Below are 25,718 nucleotides of genomic sequence, written 5' to 3'. Positions count from 1 at the left end.
TTTTTAAATTAATGACACAGGGGAGGTCCCAATGGCCACTGTCTGGGAGGCGGCAAAGGCCACGTTCAGGGGTCTCCTTATCGCAGAAGGCGCCAGTAAGAAAAGGGAGAGGGCGCTAATAGAATCTAAACTCTGTCGGGAACTACGGGACATGAGGGCACAGCTCACTAGTGGCAACGTAGACCGAGAAAAACTCCTGGGCGAAATGAGAGACAAGAGACAGGCCCTGCACACACTCCTAATGGGTGAAGTGATAAAGAAAATGAGATACACAAAACAGCAATATTAAGAGAGGGGGGATAGGGTGGGAACTCTCTTGGCCCAGAGGCTGAGGGGAAGCAGAGCTGCTAGGCAGATAGAGCGGGTCAAGGATGGGACAGGCAACATCCAGACATCAACTAAACATATAGCTGAATCTTTTGCAAGTTTTTACAAAGAGCTTTACGCCAAACATAAGGACGAATCATCAGAAGATATTCAGAGATATCTTGAAGACCATCCCCTGCCCAGGCTTACAGACCCCGAGGGGGAGGCCCTGGAGAGGGACATAACGGAGGAAGAGTTGGAGGGGGCTATCAAATCAGAACCTCGGAAACCATCCCACCGACATTCCTGCAGGCCATGATCACAGTGATTCCTAAGCCAGGCAAAGATCGGGTGGAGTGCGGTTCGTACAGACCCATCTCACTTTTGAACACGGACGCAAAGATCTTTACTAGGATCCTGGCAACACGCCTAGAAAAATGCCTAGCCAGACTTATCCACCCCGACCAGGTTGGCTTTGTGTTGGACAGACAGGGGGCCGATAGCATGCGTAAAACCCTGCATATATTGAGCTCAAGAGGAGTCAGAGTGGAAGGTGCTCTTCTCCTGTCCCTAGACGCGGAGAAGGCGTTCGATAGGGTGAGCTGGGACTTTATGGAGGGGGTCATGTCATCCCTGGGGATGGGACCTAAATGGCGAGGATGGATTTTGGCTCTGTACTCTCACCCCTCTGCAAAAGTCGTAGTTAATGGAAGTGAGTCTGAAGCCATTCCACTGGGCAGGGGTACAAGGCAGGGGTGCCCGCTATCCCCCCTCATATACGCTCTAGTGATGGAACCCTGGGCCGTAGCCATCAGAGGAAACAATAAGATCCAGGGCATTAAAATGGGAGATACCAACCACAAAGTTACCCTCTTTGCCGATGATGTCCTATTATATCTTTCTAACCCGTCCCAGTCAGTCCCCGAGGTGCTACATAGCCTAGAGCAATATGGGGCCCTCGCAGGTTATAGAGTAAACCTGGGCAAATCAGTCGTGTTCCCAGCAGGCCAACTCAAGGACTCAGAGAAGCGATATGTTGAAGAACCCGGGGGATTTTGTCACCTGGGGATTCAAATACCAACAGACCTGGCGGACCTCTTCAAGGTGAATTACCCCCCTCTTTGGTCTGCGATCAGATGAGACCTTGAGCGCTGGGCAAAATCCGGCCTCTCATGGATGGCACGCCTTAATTCCATAAAGATGGTGGTCCTCCCCAAATTTCTATACTTATTCCAAATGCTCCCAACCCAGATACCAAAGCCCTTCCTCCTAGAGATCAAGCGGACCCTTCTCTGCTACCTTTGGGCGGGAAAATCCCATAGAATTGCCTATGACACCCTAGTAAGACCCAAGGACGAGGGTGGAGTTAACTACCCAGACTTAGACACCTACTATAAGGCATCACAGCTGCGAATCCTGGTGGATCACTTGGTGATGGGCCCAAAGAAGCAGTGGGTGGGCCTGGATAACTTGCTATTTCCCCGGTCACACTAGATGAATGGTTGTGGGTTCCCAGGGCGAGTATCCCGAGGAGAGTTTTGCACCATCCAGTACTGGGAGTGTTATGGACAATATGGAGGGAAGGGGGCTACCTTCGGTGGCTCACAACGTGGCCTTCGCCCCTGAGCTGCATTTGGGCTCCCCCACTCTGGGAGGGAATCAATGAGCCCCTAGCCTTCCAACAATGGTACGAGGCGGGCCTTTGTAGAGCTGGACAGCTATGGTTGGAAGGGGTGTTTATCTCATTAGGGGATCTGCAAGAGGCCTTGGGTCTCCCCAATCTCTCCCCCTTTCGTTACCTACAACTCAAAGGGTCCCTCACTGAAAGCAGTTGGGGAGATACCCTTAGGCGTGATCTAACAGACTTTGAGAAGTTTCATATCACACACAAAGGGACCAAAGGGGTAATATCACGGCTGTACAGCTTTTTATTGTTCACCACCCCACGGGAACCCCCATCCTCCCAAGTACAATGGGAGAAAGATCTGGGCACTCCCATCACCGAAAAGAGATGGACCAAGATATGTAGACAGGCCAATTGTTCCACGGCTGCACCCCAATACCGCCATCAGGCCCTTAAGCTGATCCACAGGTGGCACTATTCCCCGCAGAGGATAGCCAAGATGAGAAGGGGCTACGATCCACATTGCTGGAAATGTCACACTGAAAAAGCGGACTACATACATATGTGGTGGAAGTGCCCTGTGGTACAAACATTTTGGAATGAGGTCCTTTCTTGGATCAAAGAGGTAGACAGGATGGAAAGGACCCTGTCCCCCTGGTTGGTGTTGTTCGGCATTGAAGTGGAAGGGGGACCAAAGGTGAAACATGACCACATGCTGCATGTGATGCTCGTAGCGGCAAGGTGTTGTTGGGCCCAGAAGTGGAAATCACCTCAACCCCCAGGAGAGAGAGAGTGGGTCTCTAAGGTACGAGCAATCTATGACATGGAATTCTTAACTCATTTGATAGACGAATCTAGGTCCAATATTGAGGGCCTGTGGCTTCCCTTCTTTGATAAATATGGAAGATCGGCATAAGACTCGAGCAACACCTGGAATGGCCTGCTTGGACTCGAGTGTTTCTGTCTAAATTAAACCTCCCCGAGTGTGAAGGGACAGACTGGTGCGGAAGGTGTTGTTGCCAGGCCACGGCCCTTGCCTTTCGAGCGACCTCACCCCTATTCTGAACTTACCTTGTACCAGTGATATGTCTTTGTGAAGATAACGTGTTGAACCCCGTGGTTATTATTATTTATTATTGTGCCATGGTGTGGGAGAGGGAGGGGGGAGGAAATGGGTTGTGGGGAGGGAGTGGGAGGGAAAGGGGGGACATAAAAGCTGTGATTGTTCATGTTCATTTATTCTGCCGATTGTACTATTGAATTGCCTATGTTATAATCACAAAACCTTAATAAAAATTCAATTTTCAAAAAAAAAAAAGAATAGATGAGAGAAACAGAAAGTGCCATGAGTGGGAGGAGAAGAAGCAGAGGGAGGAGTAAGCAAGTACAGCAGTGTAGAGCAGTCACTGGGCTAGCAAGTAACAATCAATGACCAAAGTTAAATGCAAAACACACCACACGTTTGGAAGTTTGATTATCCAATTAAATGAGGGCCCAGTGGTTAAGGAAATTAAGAAGGGAGTGAGATGGTAATGGTGAGTATGGAAACAGCTTCAGATGAGTACATAAGTGGGAGGGAACTAACCCATGCAGAATGTGGTAAGAGAGTCATGGTAGTCCAATAGTCCAGGGGTAGCAGCCTCAGAGAGCGTTGGGCTGTGGCAGAAACAGGAGTCTCAATTAGCAGCCTGTCAGCGGACAGGAAGCTGACAGGGGCCTTAGAAGTGGGTGTTTGGAGCGTGGGCCGGCTTCGCCTGCCGGTCCCCGGTTGGGCAGATTAAGAAGGCACCAACCAATGGCAGAGAGGGGCAGGCCAGGCAGCTAGCATCCACTGCCCCACACACAGCAACCACTTGAGCGGCCATCTTGAAGGGAGCGCATGGTCGGGGCAAATTAAATGCTGCCAAGTTCCAAGAAAAGCAAATTTAACAAATAGCAGGTTCCAGGATCTTCAAAGGAGCAATGCAGGAAAGCGTGGTAAAAGGGCTACAAATTCGGACATTTTTCAGAAAATTTAAAGACATTTACTTTTGGTCAAATTTTGCCTCTAAAAAGGTGGTGATGATTCCAACAAGAGCCATGTCACAATACACTGCACCTACCTCAAGGAGAGGCAGCATCTCGGCGCATGGACGCCCAAGGAAAGGGAAGAGCAGATGATCAGCTGGGGGAGAGCAGAGCCTCCCACTCCGTTGCGGAAGAAATAGAATGTGAGCAGTGAGCATATGGAGCGAGGGCCGGCTTCACTTTCCGGTCCCCAGTTGGGCAGATGAAGAAGGCACCAACCAATGGCAGAGAGGGGCAGGCCAGGCAGCTAGCATCCACTGCCTCACACACAGCAACCACCCAAGCGGTGCCATGCCAACACAATGTTTTGTTTCTCAACACCCTTCATCTTCTGCGTAGCATATTCATGGTCATACGGAGGTGCCAAAGCACCACCATACGTGTCAAAAACAGCAAGGTGGGTTACATAGACCAAGCAATGTATCTTTACACCAATCTGAATCCTTTTATATGCAGGAATTCTTTGGTACAGTTGCTTTTGCCAACTTTCAGCCAAAGCTAAGAATGTGGTCATCCTTTTTCAAAAGCTCTAAGGAACATGCATGTACATATTTAGTATATTATCTCTCATTGGAAAATTATTTAGTAAACCCCTCACATATAAAAAAACAATTTACTTGCTTCTTGTTAATGTTCTTTCTGATGGAATAATACTTTCCTCCCACATGTTCCTCATCTTATATCTATTATCTCCCTAACACCAGCTGACTTGGGAAATGTTCAGCCACAATGGGGAGCAGCATGGCTCTGTGTGTTCTCCGCGGCACATTTGTGCACCAAGATGCTGGGAATGACATCGGAGCAAGAATATATGGAGTTGCCTTTCCCAAGACTTGTTTTGCCTTTTTCTCTAGTTCTCAGCAACTGAGGGACCACAGAACAGACAAGGTGTATATGCTGTAGGCAAAGACGGTTAGGTTGGGAGGGTGATGAGGAATCGGTGGGAGGAAGGGCTAATCCATTAGAAAGAACTTTGCTTAGAGGCAAGTCCTTTGTTATTCTATTGGATTCCTTCCACAAATTGTTCATTTTAGACTCCCATTCCAATACAGAAACCACCACCTACTCCTGAAAACTTTGGATGACCGCTTGGCCAAAGCGAGCATAATGCCCTGACAGGACATTCAGGCAGCAACATGTGCAGCAGAGCTAGTCTAGCCTCTTGAAAGATGTCCACATCAGGGACGCTACTCTGAAAGGCAGCGGTGAAAGCCATGTCTCTAGCTGAATGAGCCCGAAACTATCATTCCCAGACATATTTTAACATTCAGAAATGGAGAGGATGATCCATTTGGAAAGGGTCTGTTTAGTAATAGCCCTGCCTGCATGGGTACCAATGTTACCTAAAGAGAGCTGGTCATCTTTCCTGATGTCCCTTGTTCAAAGCCTGTCTGGAACATATGCCATTCAGACTCTTTACTGTCACCCACTAGAGTGTTGAAACCCTCCATCATCTTTTCGGCTGGCAATTTCTCTACCGCCCTGGATATCCCACTCCACAGACCATATGCAAACTTGGCCCGGATACAGGTAGCATTAGTAGCCCTCAAAGAAGGCTGCCTCATGCAAACACCTTGCAGTCCATGGCAACCTGCTTTCTGCTCTCCCTGTCAGGGGGCAAAGTGGGCACTGTTGCATCCTTCACCACCAAGCTCTCTGTTGATGGAGGTGTGGAAAGGAAGCCTGGATCAGAGGGCGCTAGACAATGCTTCTAGGTGAGGTCTACCACAGGGGCCGAAGCTGCATTCTCCCAGGGTGCCAACACAGAGACAGCAACTGCTGTGTTGAAAACCAATAGGGTCTCCCATGGAAGACCCTCCTACAAATATTTCTGTAGGGTCAAACTGGATTTTAGATTTAGTGGGGGGCGGACAACCCAGTATCTTCAACACTTTGACAATGACCTTCTGAAAAGGTACAGGTGCTAGAAGAATATTCAGCTCCAGAGACGTGCTGAAGTCAATGACCTCTTGCATGTCAATGGCCAAATCAAAAAGATCCTCACCACAGATTTCCTCATGGAAGTCCCTTGTCTCACCAGAAAAAAGTGGTTCAAAATGAAAGGGTTTAGCATCCCCTTCCTCACTGAAGATTCTTTCATCTTAGAGTGGAACTTACTCCTTAAATGGGAGGCGACGGTGGTGTATTCCAGAGATATAACAGTGTTAGCAGCACTGGTTGGTACAGAGGTCGGAGGAGCCGTGGCATCAACATCAGAAGGGAGAGCCGCATGGCACAGAGGTGGAGCAGTGTTCAGTGCTTGAGCCAGAAGAGAGCCAACAGGTATGCAGTTGCAGTCCAAAGAGGCACCTCTGCCATCTGCACAAAGTTGCATGAGGTTGCAGCTGGCGCCTTCACAAAGATGTAAAGCATCTACTACCTCAATTTCTCCTACTCGCCCGGAGTAGAGGATTGATTGGGGAACGATAAATGCATCATAGATTGTGATTCCTCTGAGATATCCCTAGAGCAGGAGTGATAACTGTGCTCCTTGGAGGAAGAGGCATGGAGCTTGTAAGAGTCACTAGGAGCGCGGGACTTATTCCTATGCTCTTTCTTATTATGATTCCTAACCGCTGCACTTTCCTCCACTGGCTCTTGCACAACATTCTTCTAGGCCTTTACTCATACCACCCCTCTGGCAATAGGTGGAGGGCTTTGCGGCATGCTACGCAAAGGTCTTTAAATGCATTCATTGGTGGGAGACACAATCCTGCATATTCTGGTCCTCCTCGAAGGCAGAAGAGGAACACGGTGAGGGGGATCTGACACAGATATCTGCCTCCCACAGAATGAGAGAATGAGCAGGGCTTGAAGCCAGAGGCCTTTGGAGGGCTCGGTATGATGGAAAAAAGTGTAGCAAAGCTAAGTGGCTTTTGAGAAGGGTACTGAGTGGACAGAAAAAAAGGAACTGAAGACATGGGGCCTGACAACTTCATATATACTTGCCAGACATCCCATCTTATCTGGGCAGGCAGTGGTGCTGGGTGGAGCCGACAAACTCCCCAGTGGCTGAAAATGTTTCCGATGTCAGCTGCCACAGGAGAGACGCTTATACCATATATGAGGAAGCTACGGGATGAACAAATTCATTAGAAACATACCTTGTTTCCTGATTTTTTAAAAGTATGGTACCTTAGAAGATAACCACTCATGGACGAGTGAATACCACACACAGATAGATAAGGTTTAAGTTACTTACCTGTAACTATTGTTCTTCAGCATGGATTCACATGCACATGAATATGCCCCGTCGTTACGCTGGGAATACTCTGTAAAAGAAAAAAGTTTCACTTTCACTTAAAAACTATTTCTTATCTAAACTAATCACTGGCCTCTGGGTCATACTGCCCCCATCCAATGACAGCTCCTTCCCTAAGCCCAGCCTCTGGCAGCCATATTCAGATCTGGTAAGCACGCAAAGTGGCAGTATGACCAAGAAGAGCCGCAGAGGGGCCGGACGGAGGATTTGCATGTGAATGATATGATATGATATGGCATTTGTAATGCGCCTATACACAAGTGAATCCATGCCAGGCCCATGCTGGAGAACAATAGTTACAGGTAAGTAACTTAAACCTTCTCCAGCTTGGGGTCTGGCATGGGTTCACATGCTCTTGAATAACGAATACACAGCAGTACACATTAAACAATCACGGGAGGTGGCAAGGCTCACCAGAAGCAATTAACACTTACCCCTGGAGCAGACTCACCTCAAGCAAACAGGTTGGTAGCACTGCTTGCTGACTCTGGACTCCTCCCTGGAATGCCTGTCGACACAGTAGAACTTTTTGATGGTGTGCGTGGACCCAAGTAGCAGCCCTGCAGATGTCTAGCAGGGGCACACCAGAGGGAACAACGTTGTTGCAGCAATCGCTCTGGTGGAGTGGGCTCACGGACGGCCCGGCAACGGTCTGTTCGCCAACCGGTGGCAGTGCATGATGCAGCCGGGGAGAGCCACCTTGAAATGGAAGCCTTGTACAAGGCCGTCCCATGGTTCACAGGACCAAAGTTCACAAACAATTGAGAAGTCGTCTGAAAACTCTTTGTGCACGTCACGTAGAACTTCAACGCACGAGCAACGTCCAGTGAATGCAAAGCCCTCTCCGCCAGTGACAAAGGTTTAGGGAAGAAAACAGCCAACACCAAAGGCTCATTGAGGTGGAACTCCGACAGAATCTTCGGCATGAAAGAGAGGTGCATACGCAGTACCACCCTTGATTTGTGGATAGTCGGGTACGGTTGCTTGCAGGTTAGGGCCTGGATCTCAGCTACACACCTGGCAGAGGTGATGGCCACAAAGAAAGCCGAGAAACTTGAGTGGGGCCTGATGCATAGGCTGGAAGGGAGCCCCCATGAGCCTCGTCAGAACCATGTTGAGTTCCCATGCCGGGGCAGGAGCTTTCACCAGCGGGAAGGTAGGTAGAGTCCACAAGATTACTTGTTTTTTTGGTGTTTTTATTTGATTTGATTAATTCTTGATGAATAATTCAACTGTTCTTGATACAATAATGTGTCAGGGTATATTAACATTCTTCTTCAGGTGGTGCCGACAGGTGTTTTGACCATACAGGTCTTCATCAAGGCTGCCAAGGTTTAACAGGTCCATAAAATATCAGATATTGCATTATCATAATAGGTGGTAAGTGCAGGGTGAGTGTGATTTTGCAGTCAATGGTGTAGATCTATATTGAGTGATGTGACATGGTGGTGAAATTGGATATTGCATTCGAACGGTGGGTCCAATCTATAAGATTGATCACACGAAGAGCAAATAGCAGTAGGTGGTGTGTATGTGTCACATATGCATAGTCCCATCCATCAGTATTGTTCAGATACATAACAGTGGAGAAGCATAATTCAAATAATAACAATCATTTGTATAGTATCATTCGTAAGTAGATCAGAGCATGGTGAAAGCACAAGGGAAGGAAGAGTTGGTGAACAAATATTAGTAAGGTTTGGAGATAAGGAGACTGTCAGTGCAGTCGGGATTGGCATCGGGATGGGCTCACCTGGTGGGTGTCTGTCCTTGGTTTGGATTGAAGTGGAAGATAGAGGAGTCTCTCGGTTGCTCAGCGGTGTCCCGAGTATAATGTGGAGCCGGAGGGTTTGGCCAATGCTCCTTAGGGTCATCTTAGTTTGGTACCTGGGTGTGTGTTGAGACATGCTAAATGCATGAGAGGTCGAATGGCCAGAGGTTAAGAGCTGTCTGCTATGTCTAATATATGGTGTGAACATGGTTAAGCGTGGGGTGTGATGGAGATGGGTGTTGCCGGGGTGTCGGGGCGCCCTCCTCTCACTGGTGGTGGTTAGGCGATTGAGTGGGTTGGTCTGTTGTGCTTTTGGTCAGGGACGGACTGGTGAGTGTGGTCCGACACTGAACAATGTTGCGTGCACATGCTTGGGAGCATCTACTGTAGGTGTGTAAGCCCTTAGACCTAGAGATAGGTCATATCTCTAGGTAGATATCAGGTTGTGAGTCCCGGGTTAGACTGAGTCCATTGTGGGTAGCTGCTGCAGAGCTCGTGTGCCACGGAACTTGTGTGTTCCAATTCCTCATTAGTGAAGATGGGTATTGCAGTGGTTTAATGGCTGTGGCTATGCGCGGTTCGGGTGTCCACGGATCCCACTGTCCAGCTTCTCAGTTGTAGAAGGCAGAGCGGTCAGTGAATAATGAAACAATTTACAAAGTGGTTATGGAGCTGACCTTGTTGGAGGGAGGAGCGTCAGCTCTTGTTCTCTCGGTTCCCACGTGGAATGCCACGAGGGGTTGGCTAGATCCGGTATCTAGGAAAGGGGTGGCCTGTGTGAATTGAGAACGGTTGCATTTATTGGTGGCGAACCGCTCGTTGCAATGAGATTGGCGTTGGAAATATAGGGCTCGGGTACCCCTCTGTCACGCCTCTCAATTGGAGAAGGCAGAGGGGTCCGTTCGTGCTGTGCGTAGGTCCTGCTTTGCTCGGTGCCCAGGTGATAGCATGTGGGGATGGTGGTTGGGTCAGGCATTGGTGGGTGTGTTACGCATGAAGGATTGGGAGCTGGTACATCTAATGGTGGGGAGCCGCCCACCTGCGTTTGTCTGCTTCGTTTTCGTTTGGCCATCGGATCGGCGTGCACAGCAAACACTTCCTGTTTTAGTTAATATAAGAGGGCCTGGTATTGGCCAAAAGGCACGTGATCCTATTGGATGAAGTGAGGCTGGATGTAAGTGGCTGGTTGTGCCATGCCGATTAGGCCCTGGCTGAAGAGGACTGTGGCGCTGGTGAGCTTGTGCGTAGTCACCTATTATGATAATGCAATATCTGATATTTTATGGACCTGTTAAACCTTGGTAGCCTTGATGAAGACCTGTATGGTCGAAACACATGTCGGCAGCACCTGAAGAAGAATGTTAATATACCCTGACACATTACTGTATTAAGAACACTTGAATTATTCATCAAGAATTAATCAAATAAAATAAAAACACCAAAAAAAAACAAGTAATCTTGTGGACTCTACTTACCTACTCAGCCGAGTGGGGATAAGAACCTACTGCATATCACTTACGCCACCAGCGCTAATTGAGTCGAAACTAAAACCACAGTGAGGATGTTCCTGGGGATCTGGTGTAGCAGAAGATAGCTGCCAGATGTACCTTGATGGATGCGTGAGCCAGCCCAGCCATTGCCAAGGACAGCAAGTCCGGCATGAGCTGAGGAGCCATGACCCTCAGAGGGGTAATCTTCTGTGACCGGCACCACATAGCAAAACGTTCCCACTTATGGCTGTAGCACTTCAAAGTCAACAACGCCCTGGCGAGGACCTCCCTGCAGTCTGCTGCTGGCAACTCATAACCTCCAAACTCTAAGGCTGCAGGAGCCAAGCCTTCAGGTTCAGCGATCCTGGGTTGTGATCAAGGATTGCGCTTGACTGGAGACGCTGCTGACAGGCCGAGAAAGTTGGGATACCAAATCTGCCTTGGCCACGCCAGGGCGATGAGTATCATTTTGCATTGGCACTGTCTGAGTGTGGTGATGACCCAAAGTAGGAAAGGGAACGTATACAGAAACAGTCCTTCCCACAGGAAGGAGAATGCGTCCCCCAAGCTACACGGCTGGTGGAACCTGCTGGCAAACTTCTGGTGTTTGGAGTTCACCGCTGTCGTAAATAGATCGATATGTGGACTGTCCCATTTGACGAACAGGCGGTCCACCTAATCCTGCTGAAGCTCTCACTAGTGGCAGGAGCCCAGTTCCCTGCTGAGAAAGTCTGCAATGGTGTTCTTGACTCCTGCCAGGGGAAGAGGGACGAGGAACATCCCCTGACCGACAGCCCAATGCCACAAGTCCTGGGCCTCCTTGGAGAGCGCTGGGGATCGAGTGCCCCCCTGCTTCCTGATGTAGAACATGGTGGTGGTGTTGTGCGTGAAGATCTTCACCACCTTGTCTTTCAGAGATGGTAGGAACGACTTGAGGGCCCAGAATACCGCCCGTAGCTCCAGGATGTTGATTTGCAGACCCTTCTCCTCTGGTAGCCACATGCCTCTGGCGTGTAGACATCTGGTGTGCGTTTCCCAACCTTCCAGGGAGGCATCCGTGGTGACTGTCTTCTGGTATGGGGGATTTTGAAATCCCGTGCCTTGGGCGATATGGGAGCAGACCACCCACCACTCTATGGCCTGGCGGAACTCCTCGTTGAGAGGGATCTTGTCCCTGAAATTTCCAGACACCTCTATCAAACAGGCGTCCAGGAATTCTTGTAGGGGTTGTATCTGCAACCTGCAGAGAACAACAAGCTAGATGCAGGACAACATCATGGAGAATCCCAGATGCGTCAATAGTCAAACAGTCTCCTTCGTGTGTTCGTCAGCCAGCTCCCGTGAGCGGGCGTGTACCAGCCAGTCGTCCAGATATACATGTATGCCCTGCAAATGTAAATGCGCCGCCACTGGTGCCAGGCATATTGTGAACACTCTTGGGGCCGACTTCAAGCCGAATGGTAGGGCCTTCAACTGGTAGTGCTGTCCCTGCACCACGAAGCATAGACATTTGTGATGTGCCTTGTGAATGTTGACGTGGAAATAGGCATCCTCCATGTCCAACGACCTCAAGAAATCCCCTTTCTCCAGTTGGCCGAGCACCTGCTGCAACGTGACCAGCCTGAATTTTGTGACTTTAAATATTTGATCAGATGTTGTAAGTTCAGGATGGGCCTCCAGCCCCCTGTTTTCTTTCTGACTAGAAAGCATCTGGAATAAACTGACTAGAAAGCATCTGGGGAACTAGATCGATCGGCCCTTTTCGCAGCATGGCTCGTACCTCTTCCAAAAGCTGAGGGATGTGCTGCTCGAGGGGGGTGGTGGTTGGGGGTGGACTGGCGGAAAACGAGGACACCTGCATTGGAACTCCAAGGTGTGCCCCTGGGCAAGAGCATCCAGCAGCCATCTGTCGGTGCTGATCTTTCCCCACTCGCTGAGTAACCTTGTCAGCCGGCCTCCCACTGAGGTGCACGAGTGGGGGCCCCTACATGTTGGCCAGTACAGGCTTCCTTGGATGCCGGTGCCATGCCCTGCGAGCGACGGCGACACTGTCCTATGCTACTGTGGAGCTGGGAGTGGCCTATGTAGGCTTCTTGCATTCAGGACCGGGAAGGCGCTCTGTAAGATGTTGAGAAACCTTTTGATGACCTACTTGATTTTCCCCTGGAGGAGCGAAAAGAAGACTAGTGGTGCTGCTGGAGATGCAGAGGGAACGGGCCGTCTCCGTACCTGTCTTAATGGCCTGGAGGGACTTGTCAGCGTCCTTCCTAAACAGATTTTTTCCCCATCGAAGGGCAAGTCCAGTACCTTCACCTGGAGCTCCTGGCGTTAGTTAGTGGCCTTCATCCATCCCTGTTGACTAATGCAGACACTGTTCCCCATCTGACGGAACCCTGTGTCTGTGACGTCCACTGCCACCGTGATGGCATGGTCGGATGCCACTTCTCCTTCCTGTAAGAGGGTGGGGCTTCCATCTTCTTATTGTCGGGGAGGAACTCCAGAATCAGTCCTAGATTGAACCACAATTCCATGTCGTACCTGGCTAGGATCACCAGGGCGTTGCCCGCCTTGATTGTGGATGCCACTGTGTAAATAACTTTCTTCTCCATGGCGTCCATCCTTTTCCCCTCGCTGTCTGGAGGGACTGACGACGAAGATGGGTTAGCCGACCGTTTTCTCGCAGCAGCCGACACCACAGAGTCCGGTGATTGCTAGGACCTCAGGCACTTGGGTCCGGAGTCTGACTGAAACCCTATAGTTCTTCTCCAGCCTGTCCCTCTTGGCTGGAGCCATGCAAGGGTTCTTCATGAGGGCCAGGCCCTCTTCCCAAATATCGTCCAGCAAGGGCACTGCCATGATAGTCTTCCTTTAGACGATCATGGCAGTGCCCTTGCTGGCGATTGCGCCATTCATCCAAAAAGCCCTCCTTCATGGTTTGCTTGGGTACCAACGGGAAGAGCTTAGAAGTCCTGGCGATCATGGAGTGGAGCAATCCCCCAAGGTCCGGTGGGGAAACCCTATGTGGACCATCCAAATGTGTCAATTCATTGTCCGTCGGGACAAAGTCTTCATCCTCATCCGTAGTCGTGGCAATATCCATCCCCACATCAGGGTCCACTGGGGGAGTTGGGGCCCAAAGTAGCAGAGGAGGATGATACGGGGGTGTCAAATGATGCTTCCTCTTTTTCGTTGGCGGTGTTGGTGTGGGACCTGGGGCGCTGCATGTACTGGGGCTGGAGGCATCCTCATCTGGATCTCTGACATCAAGGTGTGGAGAGTGGATAGAATGTCCACGGAAATATCCCTCAGCTGGGATGGTAGAGAAGGATAACTAGGCCCTGCGCCGTCGTCCATGGACTGCATGGACTCTTGATCCTCAGCGTCTGTGGACGAAACCTCCATAGTTTAAGAGGTGACCTGGGAGGACTGTTTCTGGGCCTCCTCGCACCCCTCCCCCCACCAAGGGGCCTGCACGAGGACCTGGGTCAGTTTCTTAACCCCTTCCGGGGTGCCTGCAGTCTTCGCCAAGGCTTCTGCGGTGCTGTCATGCCATGAGGGCAGGGACACTTTCCACACTGCTGGAGCCACCCTCATAGGATTAGTGCCCGCAGCTGCAGTGGTAGCCATTGACAAAGACTTGGACTGAGCCGGTTGAGTCTGCTTGGGCTGCACAGCCTTCTTCTCCTCTGCCCTTGACCCCTGCATCAGCAGTGAACCCGGTGGACTCGGACTTGCAGATCTTGGCCTTATCTTGGACCGCCCTCAAAGGACTTACAAGACTGCTCCTCGGACCGGCCGGTCCTGGACGAGGCATGACCCTGCTCAAAGCACGGGTCAGAGGCCTTGTTTGAGTTGAGCCATGCTGCTAGCCTACCGTGCCTGTCTTTAGTCATCTTCTTAGAAAAACCTTGGCATATCTCACACTCTACTTCCTTATGGTCTGGGTGTATTCAGTAGAAGCATTGCAGGTGCTTGTTTTCTACAAACACATTCTACAATAGTAGCCCGCATTGGGTGCAGGGCCTGAAGAGGGACCTTCTCTCCTCCTTCGACATTGGCGGAGGGTGCAATGTAGGCCCAAGATTGCCTTCTAGAATCGTCTATGAATCTTCTCCCTTGAGGGGCGCGGAACATTGGTGACAGCGGATCCCTGTTGCCAGCAGATGAGGAAAAGAGTACACAGGATCTTTGGAACAAAAATGTTACTTTTCTCGTCGAAAAATCATACAAATAACTCGGAGAGCAACTTGAGGACTCCCAACACCGGAAGCGTGCAATAAAAATCTGAAGATGGCTGCCAGAGGCAGGGCTTAGGTAAAGGACTGTCATTAGATGGGGGCAGTATGACCCAGAGGACAGTGATTGTTTTAGAGGAGAAATATAGTTTTAAAGTGAAAGTCAAACTGTGTTTTCTTTTACCAAGGATTCCCAGCCTGACGACGGGAATATTCATGAGCATGAGAATCCATGCCAGATCCCATGCTGGAGAAGGTACATTTTCAAATGGATTACAGAGCATGACACAAATTAATTTGCTTTCAAAAGAAACTTTATTTTTTAAAAGTAAGATCATTCCACATATGGTGCTACTAAGTATTGTCATTGATGTATTATGTACAATCAGTATTATTCACAGCAAATTAAAGAGTTGCAAAACATTTTTAAAAATAAAAGCTCTCTCAAGGTAAGTGTGAATGCAAATATGATAGAAAAACATATGACATAGGATAGATATGAATGCAATAACGTGGGGAGTTACATTTGAGATATTCTGTTTTTAAATTCACCTTATAATGATGTATGGGCCCTCTGAGGCTAATGTACTTTATAAATGTCAGACTTGGCAAAAACTCTGGGTTGGAAATTTAAAAAACTAAATTGAGGAGCAAAGACTCTGTAATGAGAGGACACGGTGAGTAGAAAGCGAGTTACACTCCAAACACTGCCTTTTTCACAAAGATTGGCACTGTTGCAAATTAGGAGAGGCATGTGAACATCTCAGATTTATTTGCTACTGCACCTAATGCACAGTCTGCAAAGGCTTTAGAAGGCTGTTTCAGCTCTGTTGCATTTGGGATTGGTTAATCATGTATCTCCAGTCTTCTGATATTTGCACTGGCGACCAGCGAAGATTAGAGTGCATGGCTCAGAGAGTGCTCCATAATTTTGGCCTTGCATTCCTGTACTCCAAATTAAAGTGTTTTAGCCTGTAAACGACTCTACACTTCTCATCGTTTGAACATGTTCTAAGAATTAGTCTAAGTGATTAAGCAGGGAGATCCATTTCCATCCCGGCAACCAAGTTCTGGAATTACTCCTGGAGGATCTCAAACACCAGCAGCAACATACTGTTCAGAAAAAACTGAAATCCACTTACACGAGAACACTCAACCCACTGAACTAATGGTGACATTTTCCCTCCATGCCAAAAAACACTTTTGTGGTGAAAACATGCACTCTACGTATTAAAACATAAAAATAATTGCGGGCATTGCTGTCGACAAGAGGTTGACATGCAGAAAACAAAATATAATGGTTCATCAGGCACATGGCTAGTTTCTGATCACGTCAGCATGATTTGTTCTTTTTATTGCCTCACTTTCACACAAAAGAAATCTTTTAAATTATCCTTCAACTTTCTTTTCTGTACATAAACACTGTCAACTGCTTTGAATTTAATACATTTGAGCTTATATCAGTTTAAATACATGTTATTTGGTTTGATTTGTATGCACACATGGAGCTCTTATGTAACTCATTTATAATTCCAAAGTATATTTTGGATAACTTTGGTATTTTAGCCAGAGGTGGATGTACTGAGAGCAGAAGCCATTTGTATACACGGCCACTGTAAACATAAGATTAACATTTATTTAAAGGCGCTTATAAAATGTACAACTAAATTCCCACTTTATAAGGTGAATTAGTATGCCAATTGCTTGAGAAATGTAACAAAAATATCTTCTACTAGAATCAACGCAACATAATACAACTGTGTTGTGTGAATAGAAAGACTTACACCAACCAGCACAATGCAATACTTAGGTTTTCTTCTGAAACAGGCTGTATGCCATTGTGCGCATCACACCTAGCTAGTAGCTTAAGGAGTGTGTATTGTCACAATCAGCTTGAGTGCTGATGTACATTCAATCTGTTTAAAAAGAAAATGTATGCATGTTGCACCAAGATTATGACAACACATGATGCTATGGTAAGTAAGTGATCTTGTATAGTGCTCTTCTACGAATAATGCTGGCCTTGCCTCACAAGACTAAGGAAGGCGGGGTGGGGTGTGTTCGTCTTATTGATGGGTGCAGGTCGGAAGTACCTTATACAACAAAGGAATTTTGTTGTTCAATGACACTGGAGATAAGCAAGCATCAACTTTTGGTTTCAATCCAGAAATCTTTACTATTTGAACTATCGTTCTGATAGCATGGCTTCTATGAAAACCTACTTCACCCTCAAAAATATACTACACAGGAAGCGGCATAGAATACCAGACAGGCTTGTGGACCCCAAAAAGGAACCTCTACACATACTGTTCATGGTGAACCATGTAAGGAAAAGATGCAGCCTTCAGTTTAAAGAAGCAGGCACATATGCGCACACAAGTTCTCAAACACAACGAACGGTAATTCATATGTGAATGAACTTCAAGCGTGCACACTTGCTGACCTGTTTACTATGATTTCTCTAAAGGATTTGGGAAATGCTGTGGAGCTGTTTTGGGTAAAAATAAGTTGATATAAAATAAGGCTTTGTAAGGTGGATTAGTATGAAACCACTAGCCACAACAAACCACTACCAGAACAATGGCAATAGCAGCCAAATGTAAAATCCAAGTAGGGCAATGAAATTTCCATGGTCAATGTCAAAGGACAAGGATCATTGAGTGTACATTTTATGAGAATAGAAGGCTGTGTGCTGCTTTTGGAGAAAAACAATCCCTTTGCTTAGAAGCCGATATTCCTAATGTTAATGCTAACTACTATATGTACATTTACTTGTTTAATTTCTCCTAAAACTTGATCAGTGGTGAAGAGTGCCTATGAACCTAGTTTTATGTATCTCTTTTGAGCATAAGTGATGCAATACGCTACATATGTGAGTCACGCTTTGATTATACATTGTATTTGTAATCAACAGGCATGCATGTACATAATCGACACAATACACTGCACATTTGTCATGCAGAAATAAGTGCTGATAAAATACATATGGTCATGCTTTCCTAGTAACAGAATATTGGTTTCAAGGCATGAGATGTGTGAGAGGCATCACACTGTGCTTTTCTCTAATAGGAAGCTGATGCAGAACATATTGCACATTTACTTATAAGAATTGATTTCTTCTTCCACAGTATTAGTAAACAGGTCGGCAAACTTTGAAGCGTCATAATTCTTGTTCTGTAAAATTGATTCCATCAGCTCTAGTTTTTCTTTCTCTAGTGCCTTCATCTTCTCCAAAATATCTCTCTCTTTTTGCTGGATGCAGCATTTTGAATAAAAGATATGAAAAAACATACTCGTTAAAACCAAGTACAAGCTCATTCTTTAATTGTGGAACTGTCTGACTCGAGCAGAGTTTGGGAATGTAAAGCATGTTGCATTAAAGCATATCCTATCACACTAATGGCAACAAAATAAATGTTCAACAACAGCTGGGTTACTACCTAGAACAAGGTGAAGTCTACACACATCGGGAACACCATCGTTACAGTACACACACTCGCTTGAAAGGTAACAAAATGTCTGCAAACATAGGAATGTTAAAGTGCCAACCAGCAGTCCAGATTAAGTAATTCTCCAATACAAATCCATCAATCTTCAAATTAAACCTTACTTCACAACACCTAATAACCGAAGCGTGGATGGTATCCACCTAATATAAAAACAAGTGTTGTGAAGTAGAAGTAGTGCATTTCCACCCACTGATTTCCGTTTTATGTTTCGCTCTTCATTCAGAATGTAATGTTTGCACATGAATATGTGCATTCTGCTTTCAAGTCTTGTTTGTGGCTAGAGTTGCCCTTATTCTGGCCAGAATGCGTGTCCATCGGAGCATAAGCTCTGGTTCACTCATTCTGCAGGTATGTTGACTGTGTGTATTATTGTTCAGAGTATTCTGCTCCTATGGTGGGTGCATATTCATTTGTTCTGTGCAAGTTCTTTTCGGGAGGTTGTCTTTGTGTGCATACCTTATACACAATGAGCATATATTGGTGATTCTAGCTCAGTTGAAATGAGGGTCCACGTGTTCATTCCACACTTGCCCTCCTGCGTCTTGCCCATCATTCCACGCTTCTGATAGTTGCAGTGATGATGTGACCTTGCAATCACAGTCATATCGACCTAAGAATGATAGCCACAGGTCCTCAAAGCCAGAAAAGAAGAATTATACCATAGCAGTGATAATTCCATACTGAAAACTGTCTCCCAGAATCCCCCTCTCTTACAGAAGAAAAACTTGGAATGCATCTGGGATTGTAAACTTTGGATTCAGGGGGACGAAGACTATGGAGCTACATTTTGAGTTCTGTGTAAAGTATGCAGCGGGGCCCTGTTAAGTTTACACTTTGCTGTGTAATTTTAAACTTTTGCACATCAGAGTGTGGAACGGTGGTCTACTTGCTTGTACTCCACCCTTTTGGCCTCCGCCATGCAACACTGTCTGCCATTTACGCATAGCAACCAGCGTTTATAATGGATCCCTATGGAATCCACCTGCTTTTTGCTGCTGTCAAAAGCAGGAGGATTCCTTAGGAATTCACAGCATTTGCGACAGCATAAAAACAAACATGCTGGCCGAAATGCTAGAGTATTTGCTAGACGGAGAGGAAGGATGAGACGAATTCTTAACTTGTGATCCATGCCTCCCCCCACCATACAAATGAACAAAAAGGAACTGACATAAATCTATTGTCTAACATTTTATGCAAGACTTTTACACATTAGAATTACATTATGTCTCACTCATTAGATCCTATGGGGAAACCCTAATCAGGTGCCCGAAGATAATAAGGATATGAGAGGACATGCCATTTGCCCAAATCATCCAAATCCTTCTAACAGACCAAACAGGGAAAAAACGCATCTCTCATTAGATCCCTCTTTTGCAGGTTCTACGTTATTTCGCCGCAGTATTTTTCATTGCGGGTTTTTTCATCAGCGTTTTTTTTCTCGAAAAACTCGTATTTTTTGTTTGTTTTTTTGGGGGGTTACCCCCACAATCCACCCTTTTTTTTATTCCTTTACACCAGTGGTATTCAAACTGTGGGTCGCGGCCCCCTAGGGGTCCGCGGGTGCATCCCAGGGGGGCCCTGAGAGCTCAGCATGAAAAAAGATTTTTTTTTTTTGTTTTTTTTTTTTTTAGATTGGAAGAAATGGGCAGGGGTGGCCCACATGGGCGGGCTGAAGCATGAAACTGTCTCAGGCAACAATGAAAAAGTGGCCCACAGTTGTAAATGGATATTCATTCCTTTAGTCACAGACTGGGCCTCATTACTACTATGGCGGACCAGTAACAACGGTGCTGGTAAGCTACCGGCACCGTTGCTACCGTTCCGCCATAGTAAGAGTTGTGCTCGTAGGTGCTTGACAGCCCCCGCCAGGTCTGACCTCAGCTCGTCGGATGCACCGGCACCGTTATTAACGGTGCCGGTGCATCCGAGCTCCCCATTCCCATTTGAGCCATATGGGGCTCAAATGGGAATGGGGATCTACCGGCACCTTCGAAAGGGCAATTATCATGTCCGCCTAACTCGGCATGACCTAGTAATTGCCCATTCGCGGGTGCCAGACCCGGATGCAACTCCAGTGGCAGCCGTGCCGGTTTTACCGGCACAGCTACCGCCAGAGTAGTTATGAAGCCCACTGTTTCAATAGTACCCAAAGGGGTGCTTTGTGTTAAAATGTAAGTAAATTGTGATATATTCAGCAACAATGGTCAACATTACTAACTGCATAGTTAAGTAACTCATCAAAATGGTCCACATTGGCCAAAATGGTGGCCCATTTTGATTGGCCCAAACTAGCATTTTACATTTTTGGTACAGGCATTGCCCTATAGGCCTGTCCGAGCCTGGCGGCTCATCCATAATGGCAAGAGGCGCCCACCCAGTGGCCCCTCACCCATTATGGAGGAGCTAAGGAGCCAGCCCAGTGAAACAGTGAGCACTCCCTCAGCTGCTTTATCCAGCTAATGGAGTGCTCCTGGGCTGGCTGAACTGTCAAAGGGAAACACTGTTTCCCTTTGACAGTTCAGTTTAGTTCCCCAGCCGCACATGCTCACTGAGCCATGCAAGTGCTGGGGCGTTTTGCTTCGCCAGCATTGCATAGCTCATTGGAAATGCTGGCTGGGGCACTGCATGTCTGTATGTCCGAGGGGGAGCTCCTGCGCCTCCTCGCACATACGGACAGAGCAGCTGGAGCAGGCCGTTTCAGCACCCACACACAGGCCAATGCAGAAGGTACGTTTATGTTCATTGTTTTTATTTAAACATGTGTATGGATGCGTTATGAGTGAGTGTATGGTGATGGATGCTCATGTGAATGATAGAGTGATTGCTGTATGAATGTGCAGCGCCTTGCATATACACATAATCATGTTCATTGTGTTAGGACCAGTGGGGCTCAGGGGACAGGGATGGTATCTTTTTACCGGACATCTATCATTCAAAACCCTCTGCCTTGTCCACAAGGCTTTCTGGGGCCTGGGTCCAAAATACCTTCAGCTATTCCTCCGCAAATACCTCCCCTCTCGAGCTCTTCACTCCTCTACCTCCAACTCCCTCAGGGTCAGTCGTTTATCAAAGAAACGAGCTGGGGGTAGATCTCCGTCTTTGGCTGGGGCCTCCCTCTGGAACAGCGCCCTGCCACTCTAAAACTTGAGGAGAACCATCTTTCTTCCTGCACTTATCAGACCTACCCTGTCTGCTGCCTTAAACGTAGCACTTGCAAATTGCTGGCTGCACTACCACTGTTTGTTGCCTTTATTATTTATTTATTGTTATTTATCTGTTTCTCCTCTGCTTCGCACTTTCCACTTCTCCCCCCTTCCATGCACTTTTCCCCTCACACTTGCGCGTTCTCAATGTCACTGGGCCTAGTATGATCGCTGTTTTATTCTCCTCTGTTCCCCTCCCTTGCCTTGTCATGCTCTGAAACACTTGTGTACGAACGCGATAGAAATAAAATATCAATGCCTGCCCCCTGGACTCCCAGCAACAATTGCAAACTGTTTGGCTATTTACCCATTTTTTGTTAAAAGTATGCTCTACAATGCAACATTTTAACCTATTATTTAAAAAAAAATTCACAGGGGGAAACCCCCCCGAACCTCCCCTTAATGCCCCTCCACTTAAAAAAGATTCACCAGCCGCCACTGGCCCTCAGACTGTGTTGGGAACGGGATGGGGGAACCGAGGGACTATGGTGGGAGCACAATGGGCGGGAACCATGGGATAGTGATGGGAGCAGAGTGGGGAGAGCCCTGGGTGTGTGATGGGGTGGGGAGAGACCAGCGACTGGGTAGGAGTGGGATGAGGGAGCCCAGCGACTTTGATGGGAGCAGGTGACGGCGCGCAATATATACTGTCCATTTGGCATTTCTGGGGGGTCCCGACCTGCCCAAATTTTGCTCAGGGGGGCCCTGGCCAAAAAAGTTTGAAGACCACTGCTTTACACCCACAACCATATATTTAATTTTTTAACCCCCCCTCCAAAAAAAAAAAAGTTTTTTTTCGAAATAAAAACGGCGATGAAAAAACATGCGATGAAAAATACTGCGGTGAAATGCGTGTATACCCTTTTCCAGGGGTAAAACCTGGAATGAATCTGGGACAACACAGCAAGCGACCGAGAGAGAGAGCACAGCAGCTCAGGAAGAACTTACAGGAAAGAGATTCAAGATTGTGGCTGGCCCATTTAAATACGAGTCAGGACTACAAAGCATCGCAGTCAATAAGCATGATTGATTTTTTATTTCTATCGCGCTCATACACAAGTGTTTCAGAGCGCGACCAAGCAGGGAAAGGGAACAGGTGAGAACAAAAACAACGATCTTACTAGGCCCAGTGACATTGAGAACGTGCAAGTGCAGGGTGAAGGGAGAAGGGGGAGCAGTGCATGGAAGGGAGAACAAAAGGAGAGTGCAGAGCGAGAAGGGAAAAAATCCAAAAATAATAATAAAATAATAAATAAAAAGGCAACAAACAATGGGAGTGCAGCCAGAAAGTGGCAAGTGCTGGGTTTATGGCAGCAGGCCGTGTAGGTCTGAAAGTGCAGGAAGAAAGGGGGAGGGCTGTAAGGGTACAGATACAGACCCCAGTGCAGGGGGTGTCCCGGAGGCAGTGCGTGAGGTTGGCAAGATGAGCAGGTACCTGGGCCCAGAGGACAGAGGGTGGCCAGGTGCATGGTGCCGAGGGAGAGCAGAATACACAGGGGAGAGGGGAGGAGAAGGCAGGAGCAAAGAGGAAGGTTTTGAGGTGCTTCCGGAACCGGAGATGGTTCTCTTCAAGTTTTAGAGTGGCAGGGAGGCTGTTCAAGAGGGAGGCCCAAGCCGAAGACAGAGATCTACCCCCAGCTTGTTTCTTTGAGAAACAACTGACCCTGAGGGAGTTAGAGGTAGAGGAGCGTAGTGCTCGAGATGGGAGGTATTTGTGGAGGGATAGCTGAAGGTATGTTGGACCCAGGCCCCAGAAAGCCTTGTGGACAATGCAGAGGGTTTTGAATTTAATCCTTGCATCCACAGGGAGCCAATGGAGAGATTTCAGAGCTGGAGAGATACGATCCCAGGGCTTGAGGTCTCGCAGTCCTGTTCTGGATAAGTTATAAAGGGCAGAGAGTAGAGGCAGGTAGATTAAGAAAGAGGCTGTTGCAATAGTCCAGTTTAGAGAAAACCAGAGCTTGGGAGACAGTGAGCTTCTAGGGGAATAAGAAGAAAGAAAGAATACCTCTGAGGAGGTGCAGTAGGCGGTTTGACTTTTTTGATACATCAGCGATGTGGGCAGAGAAGGAGAGTGTGGAATGAAAGGTGACACCAAGGTTCTTGGCCTCACAGGTGGGGATAAGAGGAGGGCCAAGGGAGGCTGGCCAGAGAGTGAGGGGAAAGGAAGGTGATGGTGTGCCAATGAGGAGGATCTCTGTCTTGCTGCCATTAAGACAAAGATCGTTGGCGGCACACCAATCTTGGATGGCAGTTAGGCAATCAGTGATGAGGGAGGTGGCCGAGGGCAGCCAGAAAATGTGTTGATGTCGTCTGCGTAGCACTGGAAGTTTGAGCAGAAAATGGCAATACAGCGGGCGAGAGTTGCCAGGTATTGATTGAAAAGCCAGGGCGAGAGGTTAGACCCCTGGGGAACACCACAGGTGGAGAGGAAGACAGATGACACGAAGGACCCAAGTTGGACCTGGCAGGGTCGATCAGAGAGGAAAGAGGTCAGCCAGGCCACAGCCTGATCGGTGATGCCCAAGTTATCCCGGAGACGGTTGAGCAGGATGGTATGGTTGACCGTGTCGAAGGCAGAGGAGAGATCAAGTAGGATGAGAACAGAGGGAATGCTAGAGTCAAGGTTGGAAAGCAGATCTTCACGGATGTTCAGGAGAGCAGTTTCCGTGCTTCTGCCAGATCTGAAGCCAGACTGATGGTCATGGAGACAGCCAACAGAATCAGAATGAAGGTTTAGCTGAGAGATGGCCAACTTTTCAAGGAGTTTGCCTAAGAAGGGGGTAATGGAAATTGGACGATAGTTGGCCGGACAAGAGGGATCCGCTGTGGGTTTCTTGAGGAGAGGATGCACAAGGGAGTGCTTAAGAGGGGAGGGGGAAGGATCCTGAGGCAAAGGAGTGGTTGCAGAAGTCGGCAAGGGTCGGAGCGACGGTATCAATGTGGTCCTTGAGATTTTTAGAGGAACAGGGATGAACCTGTTTTGATGAGGCTTTCATAGATCGGATTTGTCTAGCGACCACATCAGGGGAGAAGAGAGGAAAGGAAGAGAAGGAGAGTGGGGGGGTGGCTGGAGGAGCGTCAGTGAGTACCAACGGAGAGGGGAGAGGAGAGGGGGTGGAGGAGAGTGTGGACAGGATGTCCTGGGTTTTTGAGATAAAGTGTGAGGCCAGGGCATTGCAAAGAGCCTGAGAGGCAAGGGGAGTGGTAGAGACTGCAGCAGGGTTGGCCAGCTCCTTACAAATTTTAAAGAGTTCGGCCGAGCTGTTAGATGCCGCAGAGACACGGGCTTGAATGTGGACTCTCTTCTTGGCACGGACAGAGAGACGGTATTGCCTTTGGAGAAGGCGACAGGCCAGTTTGTCAGAGGATGAGCAGGAATCCCTCCATTTTCTCTCAGCCGCCCCACACCTACGTTTAAGTGTAGCTAGTCGGAGTCATACCAGGAATTGCACTTGGCTTTGGACTTCAGGCGGATCCTCATGACAAAGGGCAAGAACATCAAGAGTATCAGAAATAGAAGAATAGAGAGAAGACAGGGCTGTGTCAGGGTGTGAGTCAGCCATGCACAGATGGGTACATGACCTCCTCAGCCAATCAGTAAGAAGCTGCTGAACACATGCTCTATAGACAACACATGAAAAGGAGCTTTGAGTGCAGAGCTGAAGTTACCCTATTAGCTGCCTACCCCATTGTGTCACCAGGCCCCAATCCACTTTCCAACACTGGCACAGATGAATTGCCAGACGCCAGATCATGTACCTTATCTACAGCCTGATCTAATGCCGGAATTCTGAGGCCCATTGGCCTTCCAGTACCAAGTACCCCCTTGCAGCACTTGTCCATGAGCAGCTGGTAGGTTGTGACCTAGAACCCCACTCCTCTGGGACCCTACTCACCTGTACTGCCCCTTCCTGACAGCTTTTCGACAGCCGTGGAAGCTGTCAGATCATCGATTCCATGCCCGAGCTGGATGCACTGAGCAGAAATGGACTTCAGCGTAATCCCACGCTCTACGTGTGACGGCGTATGCATTATGAAGGTCATTTCCTCTATGCAGAACATTTGGCGTTCCCAACCACCAGGCAGCACTATATAAGATTCACAGGAACACAACTCGGCTGTTCTTGCAACAGAGTTTAGCCTCCGTCAGGAGCTTTGCCAGTGATATATTTCTTCTGGTAATTAGTTAAGTATTTAGATTTCTTGTTTTCTTCTTCCTTCTGCTTTGAATCCTGCTCCCCCACATTG

At 47.9% G+C, this 25,718-nt stretch overlaps 1 protein-coding gene across 5 annotated transcripts in view; it reads right to left on the bottom strand.

The window, feature by feature from the left end:
- Window positions 1–25,718, bottom strand: part of SCRN3 (secernin 3) — a 933,307-nt gene that overhangs the window by 59,520 nt on the left and 848,069 nt on the right. For 3 of the 5 annotated variants that reach the window (XM_069616243.1, XM_069616245.1, XM_069616244.1), the window contains one exon: window positions 15,052–18,007. The exons of the other annotated variants lie outside the window; for them this stretch is intronic. In XM_069616243.1, the coding sequence (XP_069472344.1) occupies window positions 17,852–18,007 (156 nt within the window). In that variant the 3' untranslated portion in view covers window positions 15,052–17,851. Of the gene's footprint in view, window positions 1–15,051; window positions 18,008–25,718 lie in introns of those variants that run through there. 5 annotated transcript variants of the gene reach the window in all.

Source organism: Ambystoma mexicanum, chromosome 9 (genome assembly GCF_040938575.1).
Source record: "Ambystoma mexicanum isolate Mex_15411 chromosome 9, UKY_AmexF1_1, whole genome shotgun sequence".
NCBI lineage: Eukaryota > Metazoa > Chordata > Amphibia > Caudata > Ambystomatidae > Ambystoma > Ambystoma mexicanum.
This window is presented reverse-complemented; position numbering and strand designations above follow the sequence as displayed.